The 14,443-nt window shown below is 36.9% G+C and overlaps 1 protein-coding gene across 1 annotated transcript in view; it reads right to left on the bottom strand.

Annotated features, from left to right (window-relative positions):
- DMD (dystrophin) overlaps positions 1 to 14,443 on the bottom strand; it is an 870,543-nt gene that overhangs the window by 545,182 nt on the left and 310,918 nt on the right. The window contains exons 16-17 of the mRNA XM_053455059.1: positions 13,640 to 13,819; positions 9,334 to 9,512 (exon numbers count right to left, since the gene is read on the bottom strand). Coding sequence (XP_053311034.1) covers positions 9,334 to 9,512; positions 13,640 to 13,819 — 359 coding nt within the window. The remainder of the gene's footprint in view (positions 1 to 9,333; positions 9,513 to 13,639; positions 13,820 to 14,443) is intronic.

The raw sequence follows: 14,443 nt of genomic DNA, 5'->3' as shown, positions 1-14,443 counted from the left end.
GGCAAGTATCTGCCCTCTCCTGCTGTCATTTACTTGGTAGACCCTTTTGTCTCTTTTCTGTGGTTTGTAAGGCATGCTTTATTTCGAATGTCTGCTCCTCTGGGAAGATTGGCCCCAAATGATGGTGCAAATTGTTTGCTGTTGCTTTTGGCACGCAGGATCCGGTCACGTATGTTTGTTTGTAATGGCATGTTTGTTCCAAATGGTGTAAAATTCAATATGAACCAGTCCAGGACTTTGTTTTGTGTGAAACTGTTTGTTTTCAGCCTATTTCTCGTAGGACACACAGATACTGGGTCCATCCTCTGCATTGTAACTGTGGAAAAAACGCCATAAAAAACGCCAAGGCAATAAACCCACATGGCTTTTTCAGGCTAGGTTTCCACTTGGGTTTTTTTAGCTAAAAACGCCTATAAAAACGCCAATAGCGCCACCTGGCGTTTTTTTGTGAAAAACGCATGCAGCCAGATGTTAGCTGTAATTCAATAGGAAATCGCAAAATGCCATTTCCACCTGGCGTTTTTCTGTTTGGCGTTTTTTTAGTCCTCTTTGGCGTTTTTCTGCTTTTTTGGGCTCTGTGGCAGTTTTTCAAAACTGCAGCATGTTGACACTCTGGCGTTTTTTGCAAGAAATCTTGGCTTTTTTTCTCCAATAGAAGTCTATGGGAGAGAAAAAACGCCATGAAAAAGCCATGTGGGTTTATTGCCTTGGCGTTTTTTATGGCGTTTTTTCCACAGTTACAATGCAGAGGATGGACCCAGTATCTGTGTGTCCTACGAGAAATAGGCTGAAAACAAACAGTTTCACACAAAACAAAGTCCTGGACTGGTTCATATTGAATTTTACACCATTTGGAACAAACATGCCATTACAAACAAACATACGCGACCGGATCCTGCGTGCCAAAAGCAACAGCAAACAATTTGCACCATCATTTGGGGCCAATATTCCCAGAGGAGCAGACATTCGAAATAAAGCATGCCTTACAAACCACAGAAAAGAGACAAAAGGGTCTACCAAGTAAATGACATCAGGAGAGGGCAGATACTTGCCATTTATCCTAATCCCTTTTAGCTGGGTGAAACTTCTAACTTGTAAAGGCTGGAAAAACCGCCTAAGGTCAAAAAAAGCAATTTCCACAGAAAGGCTAAAACGCCAGAAAAAACTGCAGAAAAAACGCCAAAACGCAGGTAAATGCAGTGGCAGTTTTCTTGGCAGTTTTCCTGGCGTTTTTCATCAAGAAAAAAACGCCGGACAAAAACCCAAGTGGAAACCTAGCCTCATGGCGTTTTTTCTCTCCCATAGACTTCTATTGGAGAAAAAAAGCCAAGATTTCTTGCAAAAAACGCCAGAGTGTCAACATGCTGCAGTTTTGAAAAACTGCCACAGAGCCCAAAAAAGCAGAAAAACGCCAAAGAGGACTGAAAAAACGCCAGACAGAAAAACGCCAAGTGGAAATGGCATTTTGCGATTTCCTATTGAATTACAGCTAACATCTGGCTGCATGCGTTTTTCACAAAAAAACGCCAGGTGGCGCTATTGGCGTTTTTATAGGCGTTTTTAGCAAAAAAAACCCCAATGGAAACCAAGCCTAAGGCTAGGTTTCCACTTGGGTTTTTGTCCGGCGTTTTTTTCTTGATGAAAAACGCCAGGAAAACTGCCAAGAAAACTGCCACTGCATTTACCTGCGTTTTGGCGTTTTTTCTGCAGTTTTTTCTGGCGTTTTAGCCTTTCTGTGGAAATTGCTTTTTTTGACCTTAGGCAGTTTTTCCAGCCTTTACAAGTTAGAAGTTTCACCCAGCTAAAAGGGATTAGGATAAATGGCAAGTATCTGCCCTCTCCTGCTGTCATTTACTTGGTAGACCCTTTTGTCTCTTTTCTGTGGTTTGTAAGGCATGCTTTATTTCGAATGTCTGCTCCTCTGGGAAGATTGGCCCCAAATGATGGTGCAAATTGTTTGCTGTTGCTTTTGGCACGCAGGATCCGGTCGCGTATGTTTGTTTGTAATGGCATGTTTGTTCCAAATGGTGTAAAATTCAATATGAACCAGTCCAGGACTTTGTTTTGTGTGAAACTGTTTGTTTTCAGCCTATTTCTCGTAGGACACACAGATACTGGGTCCATCCTCTGCATTGTAACTGTGGAAAAAACGCCATAAAAAACGCCAAGGCAATAAACCCACATGGCTTTTTCATGGCGTTTTTTCTCTCCCATAGACTTCTATTGGAGAAAAAAAGCCAAGATTTCTTGCAAAAAACGCCAGAGTGTGAACATGCTGCAGTTTTGAAAAACTGCCACAGAGCCCAAAAAAGCAGAAAAACGCCAAAGAGGACTGAAAAAACGCCAAACAGAAAAACGCCAAGTGGAAATGGCATTTTGCGATTTCCTATTGAATTACAGCTAACATCTGGCTGCATGCGTTTTTCACAAAAAAACGCCAGGTGGCGCTATTGGCGTTTTTATAGGCGTTTTTAGCAAAAAAAAACCAAGTGGAAATCTAGCCTTAGGCTAGGTTTCCACTTGGGTTTTTGTCCGGCGTTTTTTTCTTGATGAAAAACGCCAGGAAAACTGCCAAGAAAACTGCCGCTGCATTTACCTGCGTTTTGGCGTTTTTTCTGCAGTTTTTTCTGGCGTTTTAGCCTTTCTGTGGAAATTGCTTTTTTTGACCTTAGGCAGTTTTTCCAGCCTTTACAAGTTAGAAGTTTCACCCAGCTAAAAGGGATTAGGATAAATGGCAAGTATCTGCCCTCTCCTGCTGTCATTTACTTGGTAGACCCTTTTGTCTCTTTTCTGTGGTTTGTAAGGCATGCTTTATTTCGAATGTCTGCTCCTCTGGGAAGATTGGCCCCAAATGATGGTGCAAATTGTTTGCTGTTGCTTTTGGCACGCAGGATCCGGTCGCGTATGTTTGTTTGTAATGGCATGTTTGTTCCAAATGGTGTAAAATTCAATATGAACCAGTCCAGGACTTTGTTTTGTGTGAAACTGTTTGTTTTCAGCCTATTTCTCGTATGACACACAGATACTGGGTCCATCCTCTGCATTGTAACTGTGGAAAAAACGCCATAAAAAACGCCAAGGCAATAAACCCACATGGCTTTTTCATGGCGTTTTTTCTCTCCCATAGACTTCTATTGGAGAAAAAAAGCCAAGATTTCTTGCAAAAAACGCCAGAGTGTCAACATGCTGCGATTTTGAAAAACTGCCACAGAGCCCAAAAAAACAGAAAAACGCCAAAGAGGACTGAAAAAACGCCAAACAGAAAAACGCCAAGTGGAAATGGCATTTTGCGATTTCCTATTGAATTACAGCTAACATCTGGCTGCATGCGTTTTTCACAAAAAAACGCCAGGTGGCGCTATTGGCGTTTTTATAGGCGTTTTTAGCCAAAAAAACCCAAGTGGAAACCTAGCCTAATTGTGTATTTTTAAATGCCTCTACGGTACTTGTGGTCACCACCCTTGTCAGTCATTCCACAGCTTTATGGTCCCTTACTGTTAAGTATGTCCTTCTTTGTTTAAGACAGAACTGTCCTCCCTCTAATCTATATAAGTGATCTCTTGCTTCCTGTACTGTCCATGAGATGAAGACTTCTCTTGCAAGGTCCCCCTAGAGACCTTAGATGTATTCATACAATGTGAGGAGGTCATACTTCAGGCACCTCTTTTCTAGAGTAGGAACTTCCAGCTTAGCTTAACTTTTATCATAGCTATAATCTCATCCTTAAGCAAAGAAATTGAACGAATATACTCAAATGCACAATAATTATTTACTCAGAGATTAGTAACATTTTGAACAACTATTTGACATTGGTAAACTTTAATGCTAGAATTAATATCTGCTCGTAAGGAGGTTTTTCATCACTCCTTGGCTTTCCAAAAAAGTTTGCTTTTTATCAATATTTCATTTTCCAGAAGCACATATTAGTTTTTCTTTTTTTTATTGTGGTTTTAATTCAGTTACTGTTGCCATTGAAACAGGAAAATGATCAATAGTAATAACATTTTTTATATGTTTGTTTTTGTTTTACTTTGTCATCCACTAGGAAAACTCTGAGTTTTTTGCTAATTCAACCGTTTTAATTTAACAAATGAATATTAAACACAAAAATCTATTAATTGTGTCCTACGGACATGAATTGCTTTGTACATTTGCCCATGGCACTTATGAAAAGGTGTTAAAAGGGGAAGCGTTTATTTCCTAATGGATCTACTACAGTTATATAGGAAAAAAAAGCAATCCATAAATAGTAGGTAATTTATTTATTAGAATAACTGATTTAGATCTGAGAATCAAATGCCCTCCAGGTATTTGCTATAACATTAAGGGACAGTATTTTATCTTCGGCAGTCATCAGTGGAAATTAGATGTGGGTCACACTAAAGGGTTATTCCATTAAGATATTACATAATGACAAGATTAGTAGGGGATGGTGTCAGTTACTGACAAAGTTGCTTTAAAAAGGCAGCTGACACTGTGTTATGTCAAAGGTGATATAGAATGGGCCACTGACTTCACTTAAATATTGAGAGCAGCTCATTGTTAAAGGCTACTGCTACACTTTAAAGGGTCACTCACTGTGTAATATCTCTTTGTGATGGTAGTTTCTGACAATACCAGGGCACGGACTAATGCCTTGGTAGTGGAGATATACTGAATGGATATTAAACATGTTGGTTGGTGAAAAACCCGTGATCTACTATTAATGTCCTGTCGTAGTTCTAGTTCTAGTTGATGCCTTTCATTTGGCCAATATAGAAAATCATGTGAAGCTGCATCAGCTTTTGGGATCTGAGAGGTCTCTTCAGATGGAATAAACTAAAGAATTTGGGCTAATATGGCTATATCACTTTTTTTTCCCTTCAACGCCACAAAAACAAAAAAAACAGAAACTAGGTAGGACGAGTAACTTAACTTGGCAACAAAGGAAAAAAAAATACTTTGAGATTAAGCTAGTATTGAGTGTTTCACATTATGAACATGGGGTTTCTCATATGGCAGTCCTACTGCTCTGGATTACTATCTCTCTGAAAACAGTTAGTGATTTACTTTGTAAAATATAATATGATGTAATATACATTACTTTTAAATCCATGTATTAAAATAATAAGCACAAATCACCATTCATTGTAATGCCCGCTACAGTAACAAAAATGGCAGGTGCGCATGGGCGAAATGTCACATTCAGACAGGAACACGTCTTCGGTCGGATCCGAACAATATTTTATGCAATACAGATGTGCTCAGCATGCTATATGAGGAGTGTGGGAGCTGATAAAAATGCCCACAAATCATGTGGAAAGCCTTCCCAGATGAATGGAGGCTGTTATAGCATATTAATGTCTATGTTTTTGGAATGGAATGTCCAACAAGCTCATATAGATGTGATGGTCAGGGGTCCACATACTTTTGGTCATACAGTGCAGCAGCCATGCAACCCCCTCCTATTTTTTCTTAATTGTCGTTTTTAGTTTTCCTCAATTGGTTTGATTCAAGGAACAGAATGTATGTCATCTTATCTGCCTAATGTAGATTAACATAAATTGCCACGAATTCCTGCAAACGAGATATATATGTATTATACATTTATTTAATTCTCTCAGTCATATATTATTATTATTATTATTATTATTACTATTATTATTATGTCTTAGGAGTGTCTCACTCAGGAAATCCTCAAGGATGTTAAAAATCACTTGTATCACTACTGAGTATATGTTAACCACTAGAGTGATTCCAGATACAGAATATAAAGCTACTTCTAGTCAGCAGTGATATTTCATGTTTATATGTAGTTGAGCTGACATTAGGTTAGCATATGGCCTTATTTCTAATAATTTTTTCTGTATTTTTGCTGCCTTCTTTTTTACGTTCTTGTCTATAAATAACCCTTCATTTCTCTTTTTTAACATGAATGTGAACACTAGCCTGAAATATATCCCTGACTATAAAACCAGCCTACAAATCCCTGACCATATTATTTTGGGTGTAGTGCGAAGATATAATGTAATCCTGTACTCATAACGGAACCAATTATGTAAAAGTCATTTTGGGGCTAGTCAATCAAGGGTAAGTTGTCAGGAGAGTTTTCAGGAATTTACTTTATTGAAAAGGGTGGTAGATAACTGGAACACCCTCAGAAGTGGTAGCGGTCAATACAGTTAGGGTGTTTAAACGTTTTCAGGATAGGCATAAAGCTATCCTGAATCTAATACCAAGAACTGAATAAGGTCTGAGCAACGGGCAGACCAGATGGACTGAAAGGTTCTTATCTGCCATCAAAATCTATGTTATGAAGAGCTTAACTGGCCCTGCATAATGTGTAGTTTGTGAGAATTCTTTAGTCTCCTACAATTGTACATTATACAGGGCAATCACAACTCTTGTTGCTATAGATACCTGCCTCCATAATTTATTGTTAAGTGAGGAAGCTTGCATGGGGGGAGGGGGCAATTGTGTGTGTGTGAGAGAGAACATGAATGCTTATGTGTAAATGTGTGAGCACGGATGTGTATGTTTGTTTGCCTGATATCATGCATATGTATATGTTAGTGTGAGTGAGCATGAGCGTGTATGTGTGTGAACATGAATTTGTATGTGTGTGTGAGAATGAATGTGTATGTGTACGTTTTTTGTGTGTTAGCATGAATGTGTATGTGTGAGCATGAATGTGTATGTGTGTATTAGAGAGAGTGTGTGTGTTGGCATTACCGCCCATGTGAGAGGCAGTGTGTGTTAGCTTGACTGCGTAAGTGTATGCTACTGAATGTATATGTATGCATGGGTATATGTGTTAGTGTAAGTGTGTACATGTAAATTATGTAGGCCAGTGTGTGTGTGGTGGTTAGCAATAGGCCAATGAGGCCACATTATAGCCACAAGAATGCTAACATTTATGTGCAAATTACGTAAAAAATCCACAGCATAACATAATATTCTTTCTGACTGCTTGCTTACCAATACTTCATGATGTAGTATATTTCAGCTCTGAATCATAAAATGTATCTGCCTTTCTACACTCAACCCGCTATTTTAAGCTGGCATTATGTTGCAATCATGCAGTACGCTCTTGTCAAAAAGTATTAATCTGCTACATTATTTTTTTGTAAACCCAGCAACATGCTCGCGTGTTACAACAGCTTGTCAAATCCAGGTCTGTGCTTTGCACAAATGTCAACCTGAAGCATGTACGGATTCACAATCCAACGCATGCTTGAGGTCAGAAACTCTATGTAAGATTTTGTTTTGCAGAATTCTTTTACAAGTAAACAAAAAAAGAAATCTTACATAGAATGCTTAATATTTCTAAGCTTTATAACAAAATGGCTTCAGTTCAAATCCATTAAAAAAGCTCCCTGACATAGTTAGCATAGGTAGTGTGCCATGTGGCAGCCAAAGCAAGACCAGCTAAATACAAGAGACAGGATAACAAGCATCTACAGATGTCAATCAGGACATAGCGTCCAAAAATGAATACTCGGGAGGTCAGGAGTTTCCTTAACCAGCACAAATAAACAAAAAAGGGACCGGTGTCTAAGGATAGGGTATATACCTACCATTCAAAAGTTTGGGGTCACTTAAATATTTCCTTGATTTTGATGAAATGGATCAGAAATACAGCGTAGACATTGATAATGTTGTAAATGACTATTGTAGTTGAAAATGTCTATTTTTTATTGGAATAACTTCATAGATATACAGAGGATCTTTATCAACCATCACTCCTGTGTTCCAATGGCATGTTGTGTTAATCCAATTTTAAAAGGCTAATTGATCACTAGAAAAACATTTTGCAATTATGTTACACCGCAAGAAATGTCCTTGTTTTTTCATGAAAACATCTAAGTGACCCCAAACTTTGAATGGTAGGATGTGTGTGTATATATATACAGTAAACACACATACACACTTCTTCATTCAGATTTACACCAATTTGAATTTTACCAAAATGTGTCAATTTTGTTAATGCATACAAATGACCGAAAAGGATGAAATTCCCCCAAGGAAACAAAAAAAAATGAAGCACCGAGCTCCGAAGTTTTGGTTGCACTTCTCTGCATTATTCTGGCCTCTTGGAGTACTTCTACAATAGGGAGGAGCCATGGCGCGCTCCATGGGGACAGCCTTCTCCTTCTAATTAAGGAGAGGGTGTGTGCAGAGGCCTGGATAATGCAGTGGATAGCTGGGACAAAGTGAAGAACAAGAATAGGCAAGAGAGGAAGTGAAGCTGTGGAAAAGAAGACGGTAGGGAGACATCGAGAGAGTAAGGGAGAGTGAAAAAGATTGAGTGAGAATATAAGCGAGTGAATGTGGAGCGAGTGACAGCCAATTTTGTTTATGAATGGAAAAAGTGCCAGTATAGGGATCTAAAAATATAATATAATATAACTCCATAAATTGTCCCAATTGATTCTTTATTTACAATATCTTTCAGCAGGCCATGTCATTTCTGTTGTCTCCATTGTTTTGCTGCAATCGTAGAAGAATTATCTAGCCTTTCTTTAATTCCATTGTAATTAAAGATTTATAGTCTAGTTATAGGGACTGCAGTCTATTCTATGCTTATTTTGCTTTAACCTTTACCTGTTTATCAATGTTTATGTGGCTTACCAACAAATGAACTGCTTTATTTCACATAGGTATCAAAATTAATGCGGCTTAGATAGATCCCGGAGGCTGTGCACTAAAATGAGCTCCATTTGCTAGCAGTATAAGCGGTATAAACTCTTTCGTGATGAGCTTGACGAGTTGACAGGAGAAAAAGCACTTATAACTGTATTTTGCTTGCCTTTTCGTTAGCTGATTGATGGAACCCTTCTTTTGCAAACAAAAAGGTAAACTAAAGTTTTTAAATTTTAAAATTAAAACTTGATCTTCTATAATTAAAACTAAACATAGTCAATATGTTGTTCTAAGTTAAACGTGCAAGGCCATACCACTGCAATTAAGCCATGTCAGCACTGCTGTCTTAACTGGTTTATATGATGATGCTATTCAATAATGATAAAGCATATAAGATTTTCCATGACTGATCTGGAGAACAGCAGGAACATCTGGGCAACATGATCATTTCAGTATTTTACATAATCTACATTTCCTTCTGTATGCCACCTGCTGCATCACTGCATAGTTAACTTACTTTTTTAAAAAAAGAGAATCTGTATATATAAACTATTATTATTTTTGAAAATGCAAAAATGTCAACCGCTATAATAAAGAAAAAATATTCCGCAACCTGCGAGCATTCACACTAAGTTTACTGCAACAATAATAACTTTTCAGAACCTCCTCTAGACTGTAGAAAAAAAAATTATTCTTCAGTATGTTTCTCACCTCTTTCTCAGTTCTGATTCCACAAGGACCTGTCTCTTCTTCTGGGGTGGAGGAGGTGGGAGTTCATCCTTAGCATGCTTAACGAGAATTTGTTCCCTGGTGGTCACCATAGTTACAGTTTCCATTACAGTTGTCTTCTGTGTTAGTGATGTCTGACTGGCGGTGACAGCCTGTGAAATCTGTGAGAAGTATTGAAACATAGGTCACACATTATTCGAGAGACTTCAGACAAGACGATTTGGTGTGTCAATAGAAAATAATGAGGAGATGCTGTTTGTCTGATCATAGACTGACCTGCTGAACACTGAGCACAGAATATACAAACATTTCTGTGTTTGCCTAAAATAACACAAACAGAACATCTAGAAAGAAAAAAATATCACAATGTAAAATATTTGCAAATAGTGTCATTTTTAGAACATAATTGAGAGTCCTATGTTGATAGAAGGTTTAGAATATTTATATGTTTATGTGAACAGATGAAAGTGTCAGTGTCCTTGTGGAAATCAATTAATAATATAGATATAAAAATAGCCTGACATGTATTGAACTGGAAAAACACATAATGTTGTTTTTCGACACAAGCATTAAGTTTTTTTTGAACGTTCAAAGGGGTAATATAGACGTCTTCAGATCTCTAGCCCTATAGCTAAGCAATAGTTTAATGGCTTTAGGCTATGTTCTAAAATCAACGGGACCTCTGTTCCCCTAGGAGTAAGTAAGGTTCAAAATGGTGTAAGAGCGACAAGGTTACTCTGATTTGAAGATTTTGGGCCATTGCCAGAAAACTAGTTTTGCGTCTAATTGCAATTTATTGTATAACACCAAGATATGTGGAGTAATTAGGCATTAGGCAGCAGTTACAGGGTGACTTAAACTTTTTACTAGCTTTTTCTGTAGTTTCTTCAGGTGAATGTATGCTTCACAGGCTAGAAACCTTGGGCACATGTATGCCAAATATGCTGGGCAACTGGCTGCACCTGCCTCGAGGCAGAATAGTTCTAGAACACTCTTGTTAGGATCAACAACTATATGGATAGCAAGTAAGTAGAAGTTGGCGGAGAGTAATGGTTGCAACCAATTATGTTTTGAAAAAAATGATCTTCACAGATGACTTAACCAAACACCTCCAGTAATAAATACCAAGGATCATACACTAGATAATAATGAAAAAGATAGATAGATAGATAGATAGATAGATGATAGATAGATAGATAGATAGATAGATAGATAGATAGATAGATAGATAGATAGAGAGATAGACATTCAATCTAAGGGGAGAGAGACAAGATAGATAGACACTTGATGTATGGGGAAAGAAATGGACCACCAATATTCTGCCCATTATTCTATCAATTTTGATTTTGTTTCCTTATTTCTTGCACAAAGCAGAATTGACTTTCACTGCTTAAAATAGGTTGCTGTCTTTGACACATTTGCATATATAATTATGATATAGAACACACTGAGGTTTTTTTTTTTAGCAAACATGAAAGAGATCTGTAGGGATATACACTGTAGCATTCCAGGAACACCATGCACAGACTGAGGATTTCTGGCAAGCTGCTAATTCTTTTCCAAGCTGATGATGTTTGAACAAAACTAGTAATCATTTTTTCTCCCAAAAAAAATATTTTAACTAAAATAATATTTGTACTGCCACCTAAATCTCAGCTGATATCAGTACTGCAGGATTAATATCAATCATAACATTACATGTGATGCTGATGCTGTAATAATACTGTCCCCATGCACAGAAAATGCCAGTTAAATCAGCCTGTAGCAATCTATAATCTAACATGAGCTTCTTTGTTCGGCTTTATTATCTTTCCTTGTCCTCTGCAGAATCAGCCCATATGTATTTCGCCCTGTCCCCATGCTATTTTCCACGCAGGAGATGTGTTTGGCCTGCTAGCAGCCAATCAGTGGCAAGAACTGTCACGCCACGGAGAACGAGGGCAGCTGCAGTACTCATGTAAGTACTTTTATTTTTATTGTTTATTTTGAAAAATGCATATTAAAGTATTAAGCATTCTTCCTGAGAGTGCGGTCATTGAGAGTAAATTGTCCCTGTTAATGTAGGGCCATTTATGGATGGAACTACCACATAAACAGATTAAGCATTTGCTTAACCTCTCCTCACCACCACAATAATTACTCATGTTATGTAACTATATAGTGAGTAATATAAATATTCTATATCACACTGGATAGATAGAAGGGATGGAAGAGGAGGGAGGGAATAGAGAAAGGGAGAGTGAAAAAGGGACATATGGTAATGGGCAACATTATGCTTTAGGTTAATTCTAGAGCATAATTCTAGAGCATTACTACACAACTAGGATTGAGTACCTTGGCAGAGCTGCGATCCCCCATTTGAGTAAGGAATATAAATATCGTCCAAAAGAGGTAAATACACATGACAATGTAAATGATTTTTTCATTTTCGTTTTCTAGTTGTGCCCTGTGTGCATATTTTAAAATTAAAATGCATATTTAATTATGCTTTGTATGTAGACTTCGATGGCATTTGGACACTACCATGGTAGGTGGGATGGTTTTATTATTATTCTAATAGTGTCCATATGTATTTTATTAACATGGCACATTTTAGGCAGCTGAATAGCTGAGTAGCTTAATACATAGAGTGATGAAGCACCATTTTATACTTCACTGTGTTCAGCAGGGAGTCTGAGAACATTTTAAGCGGGTTGATATTACAGACAAGCAGAACGGGAAATATTCATAGGTTTTTTTCTTGTATGCTTTCATAAAATAGGCATTTCAAATCTACTTGTCACTGCGAGCTACATCAACGACATCCCTCAATGCTTAAGCTGCTTTACTATTCCTATAAAAAGTCAGCCATAATTTAAATTGATAACATTGTCATAACAGCAGTAAGGATGTCACTCTGTGAGTGGGCAATAAATTAAAGGTGTTATTAACCAAAATCCATAAAATATTCCCAACGTGAGTTTAATTGAAAAATACGATTTTTCTGTGACATTATTTGCTTTGAAACTTAAACATTTGCTATTTGATGGCACATAAAAGCTATTCAGCAGTTCACAAATGCAGTTTTTTTTAATCTTTTTACCCCACCCATACTTGTTTCTTGGGGTTTTATGTCTTACCCCTAACCTACCCTTACCCCTCATTCATGCTAAAATTTTCTTGCACTTTAAGATTTTAGGCTACTCCATACATTCACAACCTGATCAATTTGGTCAACATTAATTTTTTGCTACAATTATGTCGAATATTTGGTGATATATATATATTATATATATTATATATTAATAGTTTTTTTTTTATTTGGGTGGATGTGATACATTTAGATAAAATTATTTGAAAAAGGAAGATTTCTTTATACTCTTAGCTATCCGGAAAAATAGTCGGCCATTATGCCACCAATTCTCCAGTATAGCTCAAACGTAAGATCATGAATACTTGTTTTCCCTGGCAACCCTATGCTTTTTTGACAGGTACATGTTCTCCTTTATTCCTTATCTAACACGTTTGATGAAGATGATGCAAATGGCACAAAACAAAAGAACAATTTGTGCTCATGTTCTATGGAAGACAGCTTGAGAGAGCAAAGTGACGAGACTGGATGTGTTTGTAGACTTGGGGTTATTTTCGATATATAATGAGTTTTCTTTATTTACTTATTTTCATCCATGCTTGGTGAATTAATTCCAGAAGAAAAGAAAACATGTGGGAGTAAGTTTCTTATTGTCATAAGGCCACAGGATATGGTAAGGTTTTCTGCAACATCTCGCTACACCTACACATCTATCAGGATATATTTCCGAAAGTGCAAAGAGCATCACAGTACAGATTCAAATAAAGGAGTGGGATGAGAGAACTGTGACTAATGAAATTTAAGCACTGCATTTAAAAAAAAAAAAAAAAGGAAATAAGTGGTTGTGTTCCATTTTTTTTGCTTATTTTAAGAAAACAAAATGGGATGGCAACACAATATAATATGAATGATCTACTGACTTGTATTTGCAAACGTTCCTTAACCCCTTAATGACAAAGCCCGTACATGTACGGGCTCAAAATGCATTGTTTTCAATGGGTTTAGGGACCGCCCATTGTCCTTAAGGGGTTAAAATGTGTGATCGATTCTGTATAATGCAGATAAAGTAAAAAAAGGTAGATTCAAAAGAACTGGGTGTAGAAAAATAATTAATAGGTAAAAAGGGATTTTATGTATTTTTAAGATATTTTTAAGATATGATTTATTGTATGGACTACTTATGGTATCTAGCGCTATATAATATACTTTTACACAAACCTGCACAGAGCTGCTCTCCATCCTCTGCACAAGATTATCCCATCGGCGAGCAAAGTTTTCCAAATGCGCCTCATTTTTCTGAGAAACAATCTTGTTCTTCAGAGTGGAAATCAGATCCCGATTTAAAGAATAAAGTGTATCCATTGTCGTCTTCTTCATTTCTAGTTCCCCTTTCAGCATCTGTTAAAAAAAAAAACACTTTTCCAGGTCAGAAAACACGCCAAAACCTTTTCCTTAATTATTCAAGCGGCTGCTAAAACCGCGCTGTCTGTTTTATTTATTAGCCAACCAAATACCGGCAACATAAGGAATAGTTCAGAAACACAAACAAATGAACAATAAAAAATAAATATTACATTAGAGGGTTTTTTTAAGCTTGCAAAAAATTTGAAACACAGAAACAAAGACATATTCATTCAACAGTTAACAAAAATAAGTTTAAGAACAAAAAGTTACTTTGCTGAGCACTATAAATAATACAAATAACTATTGAGTGCTTGCTGGATCAATATATTGGTCCTACACAAAAAAGGGTAAGCAGGCTAGGCTTCATTCTGAAGTAATATCACATATAGTTTACACCTTGTAAGCAGGATTTCAGCTTTACAACATAGAAATATATCATGTGTGCATAACATATGCACAATATAGTATGAGACGATAACTAGTAAAAAAAACTATGACTTGTTTGATTACTTTTCATTTGCAATAAGGTGACTTTAATTGGTTTTATCCATTATGCATTTGGTTTAGAAAAAAAATGCTGGAGTAAAAAAAGGCTAAATTAGGCTTTGAGGTTTCTAT

The sequence above is a fragment of the Spea bombifrons genome, chromosome 2, assembly GCF_027358695.1.
Source record: "Spea bombifrons isolate aSpeBom1 chromosome 2, aSpeBom1.2.pri, whole genome shotgun sequence".
Taxonomy (NCBI): Eukaryota; Metazoa; Chordata; class Amphibia; order Anura; family Pelobatidae; genus Spea; species Spea bombifrons.
The sequence above is the reverse complement of the archived record's forward strand: the minus strand, read 5'-3'. Positions and strand labels throughout refer to the sequence as shown.